General features: G+C 40.5%; 1 protein-coding gene across 11 annotated transcripts in view; it reads left to right on the top strand.

Annotated features, from left to right (window-relative positions):
- EHBP1 (EH domain binding protein 1) overlaps nucleotides 1-22,249 on the top strand; it is a 228,173-nt gene that overhangs the window by 99,470 nt on the left and 106,454 nt on the right. For all 11 annotated transcript variants that reach the window (XM_062614292.1, XM_062614298.1, XM_062614297.1 and 8 more), the window contains 3 exons: nucleotides 58-180; nucleotides 11,885-12,137; nucleotides 18,744-18,930. In XM_062614292.1, the coding sequence (XP_062470276.1) occupies nucleotides 58-180; nucleotides 11,885-12,137; nucleotides 18,744-18,930 (563 nt within the window). The remainder of the gene's footprint in view (nucleotides 1-57; nucleotides 181-11,884; nucleotides 12,138-18,743; nucleotides 18,931-22,249) is intronic.

Below are 22,249 nucleotides of genomic sequence, written 5' to 3'. Positions count from 1 at the left end.
CTATGTTAGGTGAACAGTTTGTATTTATATTAAAGCAATATTCTGACTTGTTTGTAGAGCTTATCAATAAGCTTAATTTTCTGGATGAAGAAGAGCAAGACCTGGCCAACGCTAGTACAAACCCTTTTGGTGATCCCGACACAGCAGAATTAAATCCATTTGGAGACCCTGATGTAGAAGGTAATAGATTTGTTTTGCACAATTCATTGCTAATTGCAAATGTTTAATGAAACATGATTTATTTTTTGTACAGCTACAAATGAAAAATTGTATTTTGCTTAAATACAGTAATTGCATGCAGTACTGAGGTGTAGCAATAGCAACGATCCAGTTGCCAGTGAAAAATGGATTTATCCTTGGAGTCACATCCTCATGTGTATTTGCCACTGGGGCCTACCAGCTAAGAATTGAACCAGAAACTTTTAGACCCACTAGTACTCACGTTGTGGTATAAAAGAGCAACACATACTGTCAGGCACCTCTGTTTTTGCCTTTATTATGATAATTTAATTGTATCTCTTTCATTCTTCTTTTTTTGTTTTTATGGCTTCCTCAGTTAAGCCTTCTGGCATTACACCTTGCACCACATGGTAGGTGTTAATCCCCTTTCAAGACTGACATGCCCATTTTTGTTCTCTTTAAGCGAGACATACAACCCCTGTAAATTTTTCTATGATGGGGCTACAGAACTGATGGACAGGGGTAGAGCGGTTGATGTCATCTACCTGGACTTGTGCAAAGCGTTCAACACTGTCTCACACGACATCCTTGTCTCTAAATTGGAGAGACATCAATTTGATGGATGGACCACTCCGTGGATAAAGAACTGGCTGGGTGGCCGCACACAAAGAGTTGTGGTCACTGGCTCAATGTCCGGCTGGAGACCAGTAACGAGTGGTGTCCCTCAGGGATCGGTGTTGGGACCGGTCTTGTTCAACATCTTCGTTGCTGACATGGACAGTGGGATTGAGTGCGCCCTCAGCAAGTTTGCCGATGACACCAAGCTGTGTGGTTCGGTTGATACGCTGGAGGGAAGGAATGCCATCCAGAGGGACCTTGACACACTTGTGAGGTGGGCTGATGCCAACCTCATGAGGTTTAACCATGCCAAGTGCAAGGTCCTACACCTGGGTTGAAGCAATCCCAGGCACAGCTACAGGTTGGGCAGAGAAGAGATTCAGAGCAGCCCTGCGGAGAAGGACTTGGGGGTGTTGGTTGATGAGAAAACGAACATGAGCCGGCTTCAGTGTGTGCTTGCAGCCCAGAAAGCCAGTCGTATCCTGGGCTGCATCAAAAGGAGCATGACCAGCAGGTCGAAGGAGGTGATCCTGCCCCTCTGCTCTGCTCTTGTGAGACCTCACCTGGAGTATTGTGTGCAGTTCTGGTGTCCTCAACATAAAAAGGACATGGAACTGTTGGAACAAGTCCAGAGAAGGGCCACAAGGATGATCAGGGGACTGGAGCACCTCCCATATGAAGACAGGCTGAGGAAGTTGGGGCTGTTCAGCCTGGAGAAGAGAAGGCTGCGTGGAGACCTCATAGCAGCCTTCCAGTATCTGAAGGGGGCCTATAGGGATGCTGGGGAGGGACTCTTCATTAGAGACTGTAGTGACAGGACAAGGGGTAACGGGTTAAAACTTAAAGAGGGGAAGTTTAGGTTGGATATAAGAAGGAAATTCTTTCCTGTTAGGGTGGTGAGGCACTGGAATGGGTTGCCCAGGGAGGTTGTGAATGCTCCATCCTTGGCAGTGTTCAGGACCAGGTTGGACGAAGCCTTGGGTGATATGGTTTAGTGTGAGGTGTCCCTGCCCACGGCAGGGGGGTTGGAACTTGATGATCTTCAGGTCCTTTCCAACTCTAATGATTCTATGATTCTATGATATGACTTTGGCCATAAAGCCAGGAAGGAGCACCAAGACAGAAGGCATATTTACTGTCCTCAATGCCATATTCAGATATGCAAACTTCCATCTGGTGCCATCAGAAAAAGAGGGGATATTACTGTATGACTTGCTTAGTTGCAGCTGCTTGAATTGCTAGCCCGTAGTTAATTCTCAGGTTTGATGCTCCAACACTTTTCTTCCAACACAAAATATCAGGGAGCATTTACTACCTTTGACCAAACTCCAGGAGCCACTCTTTAATGGTGGTGGAGAAGAACCAGCCCAGACTACAGCCATGGGATTTCTAATACCAAGTTTAATGAGGATACATTTCTGAACTGCAGTTCCCACCTGTGCTTACTCTCCTTTTTGGGAGAAGCTGACTGTTTACTCACAACACAGCTTTTCTGCCTTTGGAGTCCACAGAGGCCAATGTGGGTGGTGATCAAAGTCCTGTCATACTTTGGCTGTGGTGTAGCCTCACAGCCTGTGTTTCTCAAACAGGGATTACACTGTCTTCTGTATTTTGCCAGTGAAGCCATAAAGCCACTGTTCTGGGCTCCTCCTTCTGTAAAGTTGTCAGGTGTTTCTAGAGCTGCAAAAGTAAGTTGTTTCAGCTTTGCAGATGCCGATATATATGGATTAGGTTAGGTCTAAGGAAGAAGTTCTTTACTGTGAGGGTGCTGAGGCACTGGAATGAGTTGCCCAAAGAAGTTGTGAATGCTCCATCCCTGGCAGTGTTCAAGGCCAGGTTGGATGGAGTCTTGGGTGACATGGTTTAGTGTGTGATGTCGCTGCTTATGGCATGGGGGTTGGAACTTGATAATCTTAAAGTCCTTTCCAACCCTAACTGTTCTATGATTCTATGATTAGGTTCTGGTGTCTGGATCTTCAACTTTGTTTCCTATCTGTTCCTTGCCTGTGAATTTTCTTAGGACCGTGGAAGGAGCCAGAATAATGAGGGATATAAAACGCCTATTGTTATCCATCTCATTCTCCATATACATCTTTCTCTAAGAAACTCAGCCTATATTCCTTTCTTTCTTCTCTGCTCTAGAAAGAAGGACCCCCTTCTTCCTGGAGAAAGCTGCACAAGTCCCATGGTACCTGAACAGTTGTCTTCAAACTCAGCTTTCCTTTCCAGAGAGAACTTGCTCTGGCAGAAAAGCAGCAGGTGTTCTGACCACAAAGTATATGGACTAACAGTTGGTTCCTTCTCATCTCAGGGACAGGACAATATACTTAGTTGTTTCTTAGTGCTGGAATAGTTTATATCCAGTTCACCATGAACTGCCTGCATCTAAGATACTGGTCTGCTTATGTTCCCAAAAGACACCCCCCCCCCCCAATAGATGTGGTGCATGTTTTTTCAGTCGATTCTGGTCCCTTTGGTGGCATCTAGCCTTTACTGCCATCTTCAATAGAATCATGGAATCATAGAATAGTTAGTGTTGGAAAGGACCTTAAGATCATCTAGTTCCAACCCCCCTGCCATGGGCAGGGACACCTCACACTAAACCATGTCACCCAAGGCTCTGTCCAACCTGGCCTTGAACACTGCCAAGGATGGAGCATTCACAACTTCCCTGGGCAGCCCATTCCAGTGCCTCACCACCCTCACAGTAAAGAACTTCTTCCTTATATCCAATCTAAACTTCCCCTGTTTAAGTTTTAACCCATTACCCCTTGTCCTGTCACTACAGTCTCTAATGAAGAGTCCCTCTCCAGCATCCTTATAGCCCCCCCTTCAGATACTGGAAGGCTGCTATGAGGACTCCATGCAGCCTTCACTTCTCCAGGCTGAACAGCCCCAACTTTCTCAGCCTCTTTTCATACAGGAGGTGTTCCAGCCCCCTGATCATCCTCATGGCCCTCCTCTGGACTTGTTCCAACAGTTCCATGTCCTTCTTATGTTGAGGACACCAGAACTGCACGCAATACTCCAGGTGAGGTCTCACAAGAGCAGGGTAGAGGGGCAGGATCACCTCCTTCGACCTGCTGGTCACACTCCTTTTGATGCAGCCCAGGATACAGTTGGCTTTCTGGGCTGGGAGCACACACTGCCTGCTCATGTTCATTTTCTCATCAATCAACACCCCCAAGTCTTTCTCCACAGGGCTGCTCTGAATCTCTTCTCTGCCCACCCTGTAGCTGTGCCTGGGATTGCTCCAACCCAGGTGTAGGACCTTGCACTTGTCATGGTTAAATTTCATAAGGTTCATAAGGTCATGGACATTTTTGCATTCTTCTGGCTTTGTTCTGAGTACTTGGACAGTCTCGGGGCCCAGACAGCTGAGTCCCCAAAGAAGTCCCATTTACGCAGCTGTGGGCAGCAATGCTGAGTTGTTGGGTGTGTGTGTACCAAATATTCCTCCCACACATTGTCACCATCATGCAGCAGTCAACGTACAACAACATGATAGGATTTTCGTAAGTAGGGTGTCACTAGATTCTTCCTATGGTGTCACAAGTTGTTTTTCATTTGGGAAGGATGGAGCTTCTGTCAGGTTTCATGGAACAGCAGTATGTCTTCCTGGAACACTGAGTCAAGTGGAAGATCTGAGATGTTGCAGGCAATCAGACCAAGAGTGGAACACCTGATGTAGTCTTTTTAAAGCTTTCACTTTGTAATTAGTGGCTCCCCAGGGGTTCTTCTAGTCACCTTAGACTCCCCTGAGAAACGCTGGCTCTTCTATTCCAGAGCTGTGTTGTCCCTATAATGGGCACGTCCCAGTGCTTTGCCTTCTCAGTGTATGCCTTTCCTCCAGTCATCTTCCTCCACAGAAAGTTGAGGGGAAAATAAAAGGGTGCCAAGATAAAATTAGATAATGCAGTTCTGGTTTTTAGCACTAGCTGGAATCTTCTATGTATGTCTGTGGCTAGTTGGATCAGTGTCTCTACATGGGGAGCACCTAAACCTTACCCGTTTGGGGAGATTTTCTTTCATTTTGGACTACATTTAGAAGCTACACAGTACTGGAGCTGTACTCACCTTGTTGCCTTACTGCAGAAGGCTGCCTTTGTTTGTTTCCCTTTTGGCCACAGATATATTTCCTCGTGGTTTAGGTTATTTCTTCTGTTTTGAGACCTCAGTGGAACTTTCCTTGCTGCTGCCATCTCTTTTCAGGAAGCTCTGTGAGACTACGCCTGCTTGTTTGGTTTTGCATCCTTAAGTGAATGTGACCTCTTTGGTGGCCACCCCAGGAGCTTGGGAGCATAACAGAGGTTCAAGAGTTTAAGGCAGACTTTCTCGTACAGACTTAAAGAGTCACGTTAGCTGCTTCACTTGTCATGATCTGCTTAAATCAAGAGGTTAACATTTTAGGTGTGCAGGGATGAAGTATTTTTCTATTCACTACATGTTCACTACTATCTTTTTATCTGAACAAGGCAAAATTGTTTGATTTTAGACTTTGTAAAAAGTTCAGAGTCTTTCCATAGAATTTAATTTCCCCAAGCTGTGCAGAGCAGCCGTCTGGAGCCTCCTTTCGCAAGTACTTTGCCATCAGGTGCTATGAGGCAGGGTGTGCCATTGGGCAGAGATATTCCAGGGATATTCGTATCAAGCCTATAACCTGTGTGCTTAGTGAGAGAATGCTTAGAGTCACCCCAGGTATGACAGTCACTCAAAGAGGAAGCAGGATTACTTGCCAGTAGATACTTGTTTCCTAGACAGATATTTCTTGTGCCCGTTCACAAACCAGCTACTTTCCCTCTATCTTCCTAATCCCATAATCACCTAACCCTGGGAATGCAGGGTGGAGAGAAACTAAAGGCATGAGTGCTCCCAGCATCCGTGTGCTCAGTATGGGTGTGGTGCATGGCAGAGTGTCATCAGCAAGCTGTCTCTGGATGCTGCTGTGGTTTAAAAAGTCCTAAGTGTAGGTGATCTTACACAGTGGAGTCAATGTGCACTTGAATTACTTGCCTCAAAGAAGGTCTTCAGCTGTGTTTCTTGGTTGACATGTCAAATTGAGGCTTATTCCCTCTGTATCTAGTAGATCACCTAGACATTAGAAATCCGGAAAACCAAAAGTAACCTCCTTGAACAGTATATCTCTACAGCTTTTTACTAGACAATATGTAGATGATCATATGAGGACTGCCTTTTGGATTGTCTTTTAGTCAGGTTAAAACAGAACTCTAAAATCACTTTATTTTTTGAGCAAAATATTTTACATGGGGAAGTCAACAGATACAACAAATGCAAGTGAACAACACCACCACAATTTCAGCATTCCACGTATTTTTTAAGTGTGAAGTTTGACCAGTACTAGTTTCCTACCTGAGACAAGAGGGTTATTATTTACTGGCACCGTCTTCCCCCTTTCGTTTAAAAGAGCATTTACTTCACCTTGTGTGTAGACTCTTGAGCTCCCTACAGCATGTGTTACACTGCAAATGAAAGCACTGCTACAGTGCAGTACCAAAACCCAGAATCTTTCTAGGGTAGCCCTAAGGAGAGCAGTGTAAGAACCAATATAGAGGAAGGTGATGGCTCTGCCCCTTCTCCTTGTACTTCTTAATGAAATGTAATTTGTTGCTGGTATGAGTATTAATAAAAATAATAGACAATCATCAGTGGTTTATAGCGATGCCAGTCTTTATGTGGTCTCGAAGTACTGGGATGATACATTTTTATTCTGTGCTGTTTGCTTACACTGCTCACATCACCATCGTGATCGTGTGCCTGCCAGTAGTGCAGTAAGTGGCATAGCTAAATATCTTTCACATGTGGCTTGTTCTTTCATCCTCTGCCAAGTGGAAAGTGGTATGTGTAATGTTTTTTTTGGGGGGGGGGGTTTGGTTTTAAGGGATGTGTCACAATATGTTTTTGTTACAAAAAGCAAGTGGGTTGAAGGGCAGGGTGATTTTTTGGAGATCCTCTGGGAACTAGAAGGCTGATTGTGCAGATAGGTCGTGCCAGAGTTATTACTATCACAAACAGTCTTTCTCAGTGGAGTTAGGGCAAGTAATGTTTCCAGAATCTGGCACAAGAGCAGCTGATGCTTCTGTGTAGTAATACCTCTACCTCATGTCACTCCTACCCCTCTGGCTTTGTTACTTAACCATGCAAAATTGTGTGTTTCACCCTTGGAGTGCCAAACTGCAATTGTCTTTTTTGTTTGTTTGTTTGCTTGTTTAATATCAGTGTAGAGAACTGCAATTAAAAAAAATGGTTCTAGTAGAGACTGGCATCCTGTGTTTTCAGCTGTGGTTAATGATTAGGGGGAATCTGTGTTGACTCCTTAGTGTAAAATCAACTTGAAGAAGGAAAAAAGCCCCTTGTAAGTTGTTGTATGTTCAGCCCCCCCCCCCCCAAATGCACTTCACAACAGCCTTAGGTCCTTGAGAAAATACGAGTTGCATTCGTTACAGAGAAGGTGCCAGTGGTAGTGGCTTTAAAAGCAGTGCTGTTGAGTCACTGTCCTAGCAACTCAGTTTGTTATCAAGAGGCTCACAAAGTGGTGACCAACACTTGACATAAAAGCTAGTCCTAAAGGACCCCATGGGAGACAGCCTGATTGGGTTCCTGTGGGGACCCTCCCTCCTGTGGGGACATTTAAGGAAGCCGGGGCAGGTGGGGGCAAATATTTACCTGGATGACAAGAGGAGAGAGATGATCAGGGATTTACGAGGATGATCAGGGGACTGAAGCACCTCCCATGTGAGGACAGGATGAGAAAGTTGGGGCTGTTCAGCCTGGAGAAGAGAAGGCTGCGTGGAGACCTCATAGCAGCCTTCCAGTATCTGAAGGGGGCTTATAGGGATGCTAGGGAGAGACTCTTCATTAGAGACTGTAGTGACAGGACAAGGGGTAATGGGTTCAAACTTAAACAGGGGAAGTTTAGATTGGATATAAGGAAGAAGTTCTCTACTGTAAGGGTCATGAGGCACTGGAATGGGTTGCCCAGGGAAGTTGTGAATGCTCCATCCCTGGCGGTGTTCAAGGCCAGGTTGGACAGAGCCTTGGGTGACATGGTTTAGTGTGAGGTGTCCCTGCCCATGGCAGGGGGATTGGAACTTGGTGATCTTAAGGTCCTTTCCAACCCTAACGATTCTATGATTCTGTGATAAGGAGTGGTCAAGTTAACTGGGTTCTGATTGGGCACCTACAAGATTCTGCCTGTAAAAGTCTCTTGAAAATGGTACTTTTAGAAGCTCTGTTAATTTTAGCCCGTGTGTAGGATTTATTGAAATCTTTTAATTAATCATAAGCCAGAGGTCTCTGAGTGCTGCTCTGCAATGCTGTGCATGTTAGGCCAAGCTGTTGAGCCTGTAGAGTAGTTACTGTTGAGCCAAGGAACAAGAGAAAGAATTTTGGCCTGGTTAGGGTTACGGCACTTGATCCATGGTGTTGAAATAGAAGGAATTGCAAAAACCATTTGCATTGCCCCTTAGAATTTATCAGATTTAAACAGGTGTTTAAATCGTCGTTTCCAGGGGGCACTTTAAAGCAAATTAAAAATAAAAGCTTACAATATAATTTTCAAGAGATTGTTTGACTGAATGTTTGTAACTTCAGAAAATATTTCTGACATTGTGTCTAATACTCGCTTGAATACTGCTTGTGAGTTATCAGCAGGTTTTGCTCAGTTATGATAATGAGTATTTATCAACAGATTCATGTGCAGGTGCAGTGATCCATCATATGGAGTTGCAGAAGCAGGTATTCATAGTTGTGCATACTCTTGATTAAATGTTTTATGATTTGAGAAAAGTTTAAAGTAGCAAAATTTTTTGTTAAAACATCATCAGGAAGTTGCACAATTAGAACAAGACATCAGTCATTTTCTGCATTTCATTAGGTTACTTCTGCTTTTTACGTGAAACTGTCTTTTGAGGGCAGACCTCAAAAGCAGTTCTGCTTGGCCTAGTTCGTTACATCACTAAATGTGTGGATAACATTTGAGTAGTATTCTGACTACCATGACCTACGAGTCACACGTATCTATGCAGTAAGGGTGGGATTTGGCTCACCTGATTTTAGGGCATTAGGAGTTCAAACATAAAACTGTAAGCTTTGACTGTAAAGGGGTCTAGCTCAGCTGTGGATGCGCACACTGAGGACATCTCAGGGCTGGCAGGGTGAAACATTTGCTTGCCATGACCACCTGCACTGGACACTGGAGTGATGTAGGCCAATGTTAGAACCTCTTTTCCAGTTTTAGCTTAAAATAAAGACATTTAAAATGTTGGTGTCTGAGGTATTTCATATATAATACTGCCAAAGGATTTGATCATATTTGTGTTTTTAAGAATTTTGCCTTGATTTTCTTTTTCTTTCCCTTGTCAGTTAAGCTGTAGACACTCAATATTTTACTGTGTCTCTCTCTGAAACATCTCTCTTATAGGGATGCAGGCCTGTGAACAAATCACCACACACAGACTAGGGTGTGAGCTTAATATGCATCACCTACTGTGCAGTAACTACCCTTTCTCCCAGGATAAGTGCCCAGTAGTTTATTCCCTTTTATTAAGGGATAAGCATGTTGTATTTACTCTGGAGTAGGAGTGAACAAAAACACTACAGCTGACATACTGCAAATACACACCCTGATTTATCCTGCAGTAGTTTCTCTGTATGTCCATCTCCCAAGACACAGCAGAAATGTTGCTTATGACATTCAGGTGAGGCTTAACCAGTTTAAACAGTAACAGAACCTCTCTTCAGGTTTAGCTAAGACTATTATTGCAGCCCTTATTATTTGGGTTTTTTTTACTGTTAGTCACAAGGATTTTGATTAATTAGCTCTTTTTAGAACACACTTCAATGGTGTAAAGAGGGACCACTAAGCATAACCAACTTCTCACTTTACCTTTTGTCTCATTTCAGTGCAGTGTCTTACACTTCTTCTCAGTCTCCTTTTGTATTCGCTTTTTTTGACTTGAAACAGTGGTAGCTGCATTCTGAAATTGAAGTTAAATGTAAGAACTTACACGATACATAGGAGGTAGATGTATACTGTATATATTGCTTCCTTAATGCTAAGTTGGACCAGGTTGCTTAGGGAATAGGAAACCACAAAACTCACCTGGAATTAAAGGAATTTTTTAAAGTAATTTTCTGAATAATCACCATAAGGAAATCCCACAGGCACAGCACTGTGTGTAGTCAGCAGTCTGTCTACCAGTTAAAACCTGCAGTATTGTCTGGCAAAGTGCAATTTTAACTTGTTTCACCCTCAGTCTCAGATGAGTGATTTATCTCCTAAGAGTCCACAATGGGCTGAATTAAGATTTTGATTAATTTATTCTGTTATTCCAGTCAAACCCATTTGATTTCTGCTTTCTGACCACAGAGAAATGATGCATCACTTTAGAAATGGACCCTTAGAAGTATCATAGAACACAACATGATCACATAGTCTTTGAGGTTCAAATTTGAAGAACCAGGAAGAAAAAGAGCACTAGAAATGTGAAGTTCTTTCTAAAATTAAATCTTTCCACTCCTGGTAGGTTTCAGTTGTTCTGAGGAGGACGAAAGCCTTTCCTGCTCCAAGTGTTTGCCCTGGGCTAGTAACTGGTGACTGGTCTAGTGGCTGTTGACTACTCCAATGCATAGATAGGTGAGGCTGCCTGTACCTGCATCTGGAGACTGTATTCTTGTCCAACTAGGAGTTGCTCTTGTTCAACCTGTGGATTACAGTCAAGCTATTAGGGGGAGGGCCTTCTGTCTCCTTGGGCTGTGTAATGGCTGGAGACGTTGTACTGGAAGTTTACTGGCAGAGTAGAAAACACATTTGTTAGCAATTCACCAGGGTTAGCAACTTCAGGCCATCCTCCATCCAAATACAAGTAATGACAGTGCTGTTTCATTTGCTGCACCTTCCCTTTGTTAGTTGTGTGACTAGTGATTTTGTCTTCACGAATATTTGTTTAGTGACAAACACATTTGGAACTCCATCTCATTATTTTTTTACATCCTTGCTACAAATAACTTCTAGCGTTGGGGAGGGGGGGGGTAAAGCTAAAAAGTATGCTTTGTTCAATTTAGTAACTGCACATCTGAAAAAGAAACACTTTTTTTAAGAATTATGTGGGAGTGTTTATTGAAACTTGTTTTTTAATGATACTACGTTGAATTTCCTGTTTGCATAGATTTTGAAAGTACAGCAAATCCAACATTGAACCGAGCTTTTAATTATTTGATGGTGCAGGAAGAGTTAGATTGACAAAGTGTCTTTGTAAGGAATGTTAGATTGCTGTATGGGGTTTTGTATTTTGCAGTGTACAGCAGCTATTCACTTTTGTGTGATGTTCTTTCAGTAGCGTCTGTAGCACTAAAGAACTGCATGCTGCTCCAGGTTGCTAATAACTTTTTGTTGTACAGCCCAAATAATAGATGAGTAATTTGATTATCTGTCTCCTTAAGGTTAATTTAAATTCATTTTTACTCTGAGACTATGTATTGTTACCAGGAGCAGTTAGCAGTGAAAATAAATAAGTTTTGAAATGTAATTACGGGTCATACCTAATACTGATTTTTACTTCAGTCTTTTTAAGAAATGAAAAGACCACCTGCTTACTATCACCATTTTTAATAGCCAGTAAAAGTAATTTGGTTATAAAATACAGGATAAGTTTTCATTCTTAAAAGCTCAAATAATTAAGAATATTTTGTTAGGATTCAAATTGGGTAAAAGCATGGGAAAATGTTTTAAAATCTGTTGTAAAAAATGTTGATACCATTTATATGAGAAATAAGAAAACTAATAACTATTTAGGTTGAGAAAGAGCTTTAGTAAGGAAGAAAACGAAATCTATTTCAATCTACTCTAAATGAAATGGCCTTTTGAAAGGCCTGGTTTTGGATAAACAAGGCTACTCTGTAAATAAATAGCATGAAGATTCATCTAAAGCTAGGACAAGACTTATGTCTTGAGAGTTACGAAGCAGACCTTTTCATAAGCCTTCAAAATAAAAAGATCTGATAAAGTGGTTTCCATTTTTTCCATCTTAAGTCTGTTTAATGATATTTTTTTTTTGTTATTTGATAGAACCAAACACTGAAATAGCTTCATCTTCAAAGCCAGAAGAAAGTTTCTATGCTGACAATTACAATCCCTTCAAGGATGATGATGCCCCAGAGTACTTGAACCCATTTGATGAGCCAGATCCTGAGCCTGAAACATTTGTAACTGTAAGAGATTCTCCTCCACAACCTGCAAAAAGGAAAAATGTCAGACCAGTGGATATGAGCAAATACCTCTATGCAGATACCTCTAAAGCTGAAGAGGAAGAGCTAGATGAGTAAGTATGAGTCTTCATCTTTCAGCAGCTTTGGAAGCATTACTGGGATCCCTGACTTAATCTTGAGGTGTATTGGGTTCAACCATGGTGATCCTTAATCACCTCTTTAGGACAGACTGATCCTTAGGCAGCTCAGCAGCAGGAAATACTATACCCCCAAGCCATGCTATTCAGCGGAGCTTGATAGGTAGGAAACTGTTCTTTGCCTCACTGATAGCAAATTACTTGATAGGAAGTAAGTCTCTGTACTTTTTGGAACTTCATGCCCTGACAATTGCAAATGAGCCAAAAATAAAGGAGTAGCAGAACTTTGTCCTTCATGTCCTTTTTGCCATTATTTTTGCTACATAAAATAATAATATAATAATATAATATGGAGAAGTTTTTTTATATCGGTGCAAGATGTAAAAAGGAACTGTTTTGTAGCCCACATAGCACATTTTTGAGAGTCTCATAAAAACTGAATCTATGGGGAAGATAACTATCTGCACTTTCTTAGGATGTTCCTTTTATCATAAACACACATAAAACTTTTGTAAACTCACTGACTGCCTTGTATTATAGTATAGAAACCTAACAAGGAGTGAGAGCTTTCTGCAATAGCTGTGCAGCTTGGGAGGTTTGAAGGTATTTATATACTTACTCCTTGTTTGTGGCCATTAGTCACCAACCACACCACTCATGAGGCAGTTTATGGTGATTACATGTGAGCAATTTTACAGACAACTGTAATTAACATTTAGTTTTACCTTACTTAATGAGATTTGTCATGGCATGACATTTACATTGCTTTCATATTTCATATTAATACAGGTGTCATACCATAATCTTTAAGTTTCTCTGTTTATAGCTGTTTTCTAGGAAATTGAAAGATTCCCATGCACTCCAATAGATATATATATAAAGGATCCTGCAGGGTTTTTTTCCTTTTAAAGATCTGTGGCCATGGATTTGTTGTATTGTTTGTTCTGTGCAAGAAAAAAAAGACATTGGAGAATGGTGTCTTTGCCAGCCCCATTCAGGGACAGGTCCTGGACAAACAGCACCGGCTGCTGTGTCTTCAGAGCACAGTGTGATCAACACTGTTGATGGTCACACCAGGCATCCCTGATCATTCACTGATCACCAAAACTACAGGGGGAAAAAAATATATGTACGTTGTATGTTCAAAGACATGGGTACAGAGAACAGCAAAGATTGAGAAGAGCATAAAGAGCAGGAGCTACATGGATAGGCAAGTAAAGAATTCTCTGGGGTTTATTTATGCTCACATTTCCACCCTAAGCAAAGCTGTACAAAATGGGCTTCCAGCAATGTTAACAGGCAACCTTGTTTTTTCTTTGCAATGGACTTGTAGATTTCTCTAGCCCCTTTGTTTACAATAGCCTCATTATTATTTTAATGACCCCCCATTTGCTTTAATCCTTTGTTTTTCCCAAGGATAAAAGTACACTCCCCATAGGTGGATTCTACTTGAACATATATCTGATCTGTGTTTTCATTATAAAAGCAATGTCCCATGGAAAGATGGAAGGATAAAGAGTCAAAAAGCACTGTAAAATACATTTTTGCATCCCTTACATAAGGTTTTTTTTTTATGTCCCCGAAATAGCTTCTGAAATAGATTTTTCCCCTAAGTTACAGGAGCTCCATGTGATTAAAAAAGAGGTGGAGACCGTTTGTTAAATGTATTGGGTTAGGAGTGTGTCAAGGAGAGAACCTTTGAATCTTTATACTGAAGTACTCTGGAGGAATAAAACTCCAGTCTAGGAACACAGGATGTGTGATGCTAATAGCTACAAGCACTGTTATGCCTTACCTCATGTCATTAGTTTTGAGATTTTCCAGTAGAAAGTTTCTGCTAAGCTGTGGTACAGTGAGCCCCAAAGGAAAGATTTTCGTAGGCAGTGCCAGTTGGTAGTTCTCGTGTGCCCTAAATCATGAAGGTTTGTGTCCAGATGTGTATTGTTTCTTATCTAATGTGAATATTGATGCTTTTATTATCTATATAAGTGGCTAATCTTCTTCCAAATCCTATTAAAGTCTAGGCTTCAGTGTCAATTTGTGGCAGAGTTCCGCAAGGAAATAAGATCTTATGTGAAATGTGCTTCCTTTTGTTGGTTGTAAATAAGTTACCTTCCAATCCCATACATTATCTCTTCTGCTGGCTTATCAAAGCAACAATTAGTATTGGATTTATCTGCCGTAAACAGTTGCTGTATATCTCTAACATGTTCACCATTACTTGTCACTTGTCTGAGTTAAATGGTGCTAACTTTTTCAATCTCTCTTCATACAGAAGTCTCTTCATCTCTCTAATCATTTTCATCGCACGTCTCTGGACCCTGTTATTCCTTCTGCTATGTATCTATTTTATGATGTGTTGAGTCGGACTGAGCAGTGTACTCAAGACAAGGCTAAACAACTGTGTCATGTCACGGCATTAGAAAACTTTGCATATTATTTTGAACCTCTCTCCTGACATCTTCTCTTTTGAATCTTTTAGTTGGTTTGGGTAGTTTTTAAACAGTATTTAGGGTTGGTGTAGTGCTTTTCCCCAGGAGTGGTTTTGAACCTGATAGATGGAAAGCATGAGAAATAGAAGGCTCCTGAAAGACATTTACTGTCACTCAGAAAATATGATTTATTTTTATCGCTGCATCTTAAATGTTTCATTGGGTTTCACTTAATGCACCATTTGTCATTTTCCTCTCATATTTTGTGTGAAATGCGATGAGGTGTCATGGGAACATGGGCACATCAGTTAGCATCAGACCTTTGTCCCACTCTACTCTGGCAAGTCCCTAGTACTGATTCTGGACTTGGAGCTTACACAAAGTGCCCCAAGAGCTGAATTCTGACTCCAGTTTTGTAACTATGCTCACTCTAATCTTGGAAAAGGTACTCACCCTCACTGCGCCTCTGCACAGGGTTTACCTTGGGTAATTGGCTTAATTGAAACATATTTCACTAATGGTTACAAAGATAATGTAAGATTTCACAACACACATGAGCAAAGCATAGTCACGAACATAAGCATAACAAGGTGTTGCATGGTTCAGAGGGACTTAGATGATCCAGAACATATATTCTGCTGTAAAACCATAATCTCAAAATATACTTCCTCTGGCTAAATTCTCATACCTACCTAGAGATAAGGAGCACATTTTCTTCTTGTTAGTTTGGCCATTTGAATGTTAGTGTAAAATTCTGCTTTTGCCTTTTTGAATTTTATACATTCAAATCAAAATGGTGCGTGGCTGTCTCTTAACAAAGGACAGGACACCCTGCTAAGTGAAGTTTAATTAGTTGAAATTAACGTAGCTCACAACTTAAAGTATAATGCTTTCAGCCTTCTGATTGGTAACATCTTTTAACCCTTCTGCACTGACAGCTTTGGTTTTCCTCCTCAATAAAATGTTGATTTTTATTTCTTTTTTTCAGTTAACCAATAATGCTGATCAAAATAATTTTTTAATTGGTCAGAATAAAACTTGCTTTCAGATATTATTTGCCTCTGTGGCTTCTTATCTCAGTAATTATTGTATGGCTTCGAATAATGCTGTCTAATTGCAAAGTTTATTGGGGTGTTGTCTGTTGAAGCTGCTTGTTGCACAAGAAGCCACAAGCCACCACACTGCCAGTGACAGTCACTGACAGTGGCAGCCAGGTTAGTTTGTCAGGTTTGGGGTTTTTTTTAGTCTTATATTGGGCAGCCTAGAATGTCTTTAGGCAAATCACACTGTGTGGGTCAATTAAATAACTTTACAGGGGCAAAATGTATGGGAGCTGACCTCAGAGAAAAGTTCTTTAATGTTTTCCAGCCAGACTTTTTCTGTACTTAGTTTCTTGTATAGCTATGTGGAAGCTGTTGGACAAAACTCTGCTACATATAGCGGACATCCATGACTTCAAAATTTATAGCCTCTTCAGGCAAGAGCCACTTGTTGGGTTTTGATTAGGTTTTTTTTTCTCTCGTGTTAAACTTGATTCTTCAAAAATCTTTCTCAGCATTTGTAAGACCAGTTAAAAGCAATGCAGAGGGGAAGGTAAAAAGTGGCATATGAAAATGTGTTTAGTTTGGCTTTCAAGCAAGTTCTCTAGGAAAGAAAGGCAGTCACTTGTCTGCTCATAGCACTTCCTTCTGGTTCATGCAATAGGGTTACAATTCTTCAACATTATGCATGCAGCAGAGACAGTTCTGGAGCATAACAGTTCAAAAGGGGGTTCTTCCAAACTTTCTTACTCATTGATACGGTGGGTTTTTTCTCATACCAAATTCATTTTAACACCTTACGAATGCACCTTTTTAATTGCAAGTACATGCTGTGTCTGTTGGCTGTTCAGAGGATAACTTCTTGAACTAAAGAGAACCTTGTGCTCTTCTGTAGAATGCATTGTTCTTCAGCCTTTATCTTTTTCATCTTTATTTTCACCTCCCTTTGAACTTTCTGGTGTCTAAAGACAGCTGAGCTGGGCTGTCAGCTAAATTAGAGCTACTGAAAGCTAGGCATATTCTCCACTTCAGCCTGAATACCCTCCTTTTTCTGCTGCCTCCAATGGAAAACACCCATCCATTTCTATTTAAGTCATTAGTTTGATGTTGTCTTTAGTTTTGATTGCACTTGTGGCTTTGTGCTTGATGTGCATCAAAGTGGGAACACCTGAAAGTTGCCGTCAGTCAGCAGTTGAGTTATTTTAGTGTTAGCCTTTCCTTTCCCTTCAGTATCTCGATTTAGATCTTTTCTCTATAACAAGCAGCAGCAGATTCTCAGAACGGTTTGGAGGTTTTATGCCTGGTCTTCACTTATATGCTTCAGTAAGCTTTGCCTTTCAGAAGTAGACTTATTTTCTGCAGTGAGGATTATTAATGGCTTGCTTTTTCTCAGTGAAAAGAGGATGATGGTGAACTGTGTGAAAATAAGTTCAAAAATTGTGACCAAAAGATATATTTTCATGGTGAAAATACAAAAAACTGGGAGAAATTTGATGTTGTGTGAAAGTGAATGAATACCCTCTGGAAGAAGGTAGACTTAGATTAGATAGAATTAAGAAGTTCTCGGTGAGGGTTGTGAGGCCCTGGCCCAGGTTGCCCAGAGAAGCTGTGGCTGCCCCATCCCTGACAGTGTTCAAGGCCAGATTGGATGGGGTTTAGAACAACCTGGTCTGGTGGAAGGTGTCCCTGTCTGTGGCAGGGGGTTATAACTGAGTGAGCTTTAAGGACTCTTCCAACCCAAACCATTCTGTGTTTCTATGAATAGTTGGGTTTTCACTTTTGTGAAAAATTTTTGTGCCAAATTTTGCTAGTTCTTTAAAAACCAGGTGTAGTAGCTCATGATTCTTATCTTGAGAGGAAATTTGTAAATGGATCTAGCTAGGTAGGCTCTTGTCTAATGCTGTATGAAGTATTGTTTCCATCTAGAATTGCATTCAAGGGACTGAGGTTCTTTGTTGTGATTAGTTATGCTTTATATAACTGTATGCAGATAGATCTTTGGGAATTGCAGTGACTCAGTTACATAAACATAGTTTGAGATATATGATAAATATCATTTGCAGGGGAAGTATCGACTAGAAAGGAATTAATGTATCAGTTTCATAATTAACCATCCAGTTTTGGATTGCAAAATATGAAGAGCAAAGATTATGAATAAAGTAATTCCGTGGAAAGGAGATAAGTATCCCATAAGTATCCATAAGTATCCTTAGAAGGATGCAAAATTGCTAGCTCTTGTATGTGCAGAGTAGAAGCCATTATTACTTGACGTATTTTTCATTTCTATTTGATGTATCAAACTGATAGATAAAATTTGGAAATGCTGTGGGAGTGTTTACTTAGGGTGGAACAAATGCAGAGCTGGAACGTGAACACCAGATTTGAGAAGAATAATTCTTTGGACTGCATCTGCTTGATGGAAGATCTTTACTGTGTTTCTTGAACAGAGTTTAGTTATAAAAAGCACTTTAAAAATAGATAGATGATAGCTACTGGTATTTGTCGAGGCATACACACAAGTCAGCTGTGGTTTTCTTACACTATGCTCTTATCCAAACAGTGTTCTTGGTGTGCTGCCTGTATGCTGCAGGGTTTAAAATACACTCCATGTGGATTATATACCTATGGAAGCCGTGATTTTCAGACTTGGACAGGCAAGAGTGAGGCCTTTAAAGCCATGCTGATGTATCCATGTAAAAGTGGCCTGATTCTTTACTCTGTCCTAATGAAGTGTTCTTAATTCTATTCATTACAATACTAAACACACAGCAATTTCACTTGAATTTGTTGGTATTGATCTTATCTGTAAATGGGATCACTGATGGATAAGTAAGTATAATGGAAGAGCTAGCTTTACACAATTGATAAACCTTCTGTAATTTACAGGACTTTATAAAATTTATGGAACTTCTCACCTAGTGCAGTTTTAGCTGTTGTAATGCACTTTTCAGTCATATGAAAAAATAGTGTCTAAAATCATGTAAAGGCAAAACATATTCTTCTGTGGGATAATAAAAGCATTTTAGTCATTGTCTTCTCTAAAGGGGTCTTATTTTTTGTTTTAATTCCAAGAAGATAGCAAAGAAATGTGTTTTCCTTCTTTCAATTAGATCAAATCCATTTTATGAACCAAAATCAAGCCCTGCTTTCATTAAAGTTGCTCCGCTGCAAGAACCAGAAAAGAAGATGAAAAGAAAGGCTCCTGAACCACCAAACCTCTTGCCAAAGACAGAGACAGGCATGAGTGAGAACATGTCAGCTATTCCTGCATCGAGGGACCTTTCTTCTTCCCCTAAGGTAGGTTTTTCATACCAAAATTTCATCTTTGTTATTATTAGTACCTTTTTGTGTTTTATAGACGTTCTATTTATTTCTGCAGGTCATCTTAAAAGCTTTGCTTATACTTAATAAGGTGTTGGCTCATCTCTATTCACTTGCTGGCTCATGGGGAGAGAGCAGCAGTAGGAGCTTGTATTTTTTCTTTTAAGGATTTAATGACAACAGTAACAGCAACTGCAGTTTCAAAGAAAAGAGTCTTCTAGTAACAAATGTTACAGGACAGCTGGATATGCCATCGGGAAGGAAGAAAATCATGTTGAACAATACTTTGTCTTGATCTATTGTAATGCCTCTAAGCCTTGCCCCTGTTGAAGAGTCTGTCCCCACGTTTCTGTCATAAATCCGGGTTTTAAAAGCTTAGCACTGGATGCTGTTTATTTGTACTGGGATTTATATATATCCAATTCCATAGGTATGTCAAAGTAATATTTTAAAAAAGTCTACTTTAAGTCAGAGTAACTGTTCATTATCCACGTCTAGACTAAGCATACTTACATATGCACATGCTTCTATGTTTGTCAAGGGAAAATGAGTTACCTATGCCTCACATCACCCTCTTCAATAGAAGTTATCTTAGGATTGCAACAGCTAGTTTGTCTCTGTGAACTTCAGCTCCAGTGTTTCAGCAGTTAGCACCATTTGTGCTTTTTTACACAAAATAAGCATTTAATAGTATATCCTAATGGGCACTTTTAAAAAATGGATTTGATATATGCTGACTGCTTCTTTTGAAGGGTAGAAGGATGATGACAGAAGGCTTCCCTTCCAGTTTTATGAATTTATGCACTTTATCAGCTGTTTTGCTCTGTATTGGTGCTGCTGTACTTAAAAATTCTATGAAACTACTTGCCATAGCTATCATTTCATGGCTTAATCACTCAGCCACATTGCTGTCATGTCCTTGTCCACTCAGGCTCTGATCTAGACACTAAAACTAGTGCTTTACTACTCAGGGTAGAGAGTATGAGACTCGAAATGGAGTCTGCATCTACACACAGCAAAACCAAACCACACAGCAAGGTCACAAGCACAGTTCACAAGTTAGTATGCAAAACCACAAACAGGGAACTACGAAGTCAAAGCACAGCATTTTTAGAATGCTCTGAATTAGGGTTTGATCCTGTTCGCAGGAGTTTCTATATGAAAAATATTGCACATTATTTGATTTCTGGTGGAGTCTGGCCCTTGGGTCAAAGCAAAGTGGCCAAAGTAAAGCATTCTGGTACTACCAGGCAGAGAAAAGACCATCTGTAGATGGGATTTTATCAAGTTGCTTGATGGAGGTTGTGCCCTCATTGCTTATTGTTTGCGAGAGGCTTATTTGCAGGTCTGCATCCAAGGAAATACTTCTCTCTGCCTTATTTCATGTCTTCGTTGAGCTGAAATAATGTATTACTATTGCGTTTGGTTCTTGTAGTTTAAGTAGACTTAAGTTTCAGATTGTTTGAAAGCTGGAATTGATTAAGAAAAGGTGCAGGATTGAACTTTCTGAGAATACTGTGCAGTTATGAACATAATTCCTGTTTATTCCTGCTCTTATGCAGGGTGTTACCTTCTGAATATTTTGGTGCCTGCCTGCTTGCAGCCCACCTCTCTGCCACTGATGCTGAGGCACAGCTGAGATCAGGAAGGGTACTGAAAACTTAACATTCATTAGTGCTGTGAGGGAAGATGGAGCCCTATGCTGACCTTATCTCATACAGGAAAGCTTTGATTTTTTCTACAGGATTTTGGCACATCTGAGACCATTAGGGAAGGCTCCAAAGCAGATGCAGTGTCCTGGTTTATCATATTACAACTGGAGTGGAAAGTTTTTCTGGCTGGGCGTGTTAAAATATTGTACGGTCACTTGCAATTCAGAAAGCATTCTGTAAGCACAATCTTTTTTTCTGTACTTGTTTTGCTCTGAGGTGATCTAATGACGTTAGATCAAAAGCACTTGGAATACTTCTTGAAATGAAGAAAAGTACTGGCATTTGAAAGAAAAGAAAATGAAACAATTTCCTCACACCACAGTACAAAAGTGTGCCTAGGTAGGACTCAAACTGTTGGCACAAATAACTTGTTTATTACTCAGTAATAGGGACAACGTTTAGCAACTCTGAAAAAACTCCCATCAAAAGGTGAGGCGTTGTACAAACATGAACTTAGCACATGCCCTTATATAGGGGGAATAGTCCCATAGAGGCAAACTTAGGTAGAAGGAGGTTAAATAATGTGTCTTATTCAGTGTTTTGTCCAAGTTTGGTGTGCGCAGAAAACCTCTGCTACACCTTTGACCAGAACAAAAGTGTCCCAGCATGTTCAGTTTCCTGTCTTGGTTGGCATCATAGGAAATAGTTGTGGGAGCAGAAATGCTAATCTTAAAACCAGACAACAGGGCATGAATATTAGAACTTTAGGGAAAAGATTCCAAAAATGCTTCTTCAAATCTTTGGCAGAATATTTGGAGCTCACTTTTCCTGCACACACTGATGGTGTGTTCATCACATTTGCTGAACACAAAAAATACAAATGTTTTTATTAACATCTATGTATCAGCATGTTTATTGCTCCTGGAAGAGTATTTGACACATGACAGATTCCTGCTCAAGGTACAGGTTCCAAATACTTGAAATTATTACCCTATTTAAAAAAAAACACCAAAACATTTAGATGTTGGAAACAGCAGTGGCATCCAGGGTTTAGGAGCACTTCATAGAAGTGCAATTCTGTTTGCTGTTGAAACATCGTAGCCTGAATCCAACTTTTTACTGTTACCCAAGTAGTGGTGGAAGGTGTTTCTTGCCTGAGGGATAGCTGACCTCCCACATACTATTTTGTGTGTGTTTGTATGTTTTCTTTATAAACAGCAGTGTTTGTGATAATAAAAGGGAAACAGTGAATTTTTAGCACTTGGCAATCTTGGGTATGTCTTATTTAAGAACAGATTTAATGCATCTAAGTGAATTGCAAAAGGCCTTCTTTTAAAGGAATTGTATGGTCTTCTAACAGCTTAATACTGTTTCTAGATTTTTCTGGAATCATATCCACAACTAATTACTCCTAATATTTCTGACACCACAAAAATCAGACTCCTTCTGGTTAGCTCCTTTGTTCAGAGATGTATGTTGTACAAGATAATTCTGTGTAAAAGCTTCATGTAAAACTAGGCAGAAAATTACAGCAGCATCTTCTGATCTGGTGGTATCTAGCGTCATGCCTGGTGTCCTCAGGATACAGAGGGTACTCCAGGGTAGAGACGTGAGTTGTTGTTAACTTCCAAGAGCTCAGTGAT

This window comes from Pezoporus occidentalis, unplaced genomic scaffold (assembly GCF_034315485.1).
Source record: "Pezoporus occidentalis ecotype Australia unplaced genomic scaffold, CSIRO_AGI_Poc_V1 ctg175, whole genome shotgun sequence".
Taxonomy (NCBI): Eukaryota; Metazoa; Chordata; class Aves; order Psittaciformes; family Psittacidae; genus Pezoporus; species Pezoporus occidentalis.
This window is presented reverse-complemented; position numbering and strand designations above follow the sequence as displayed.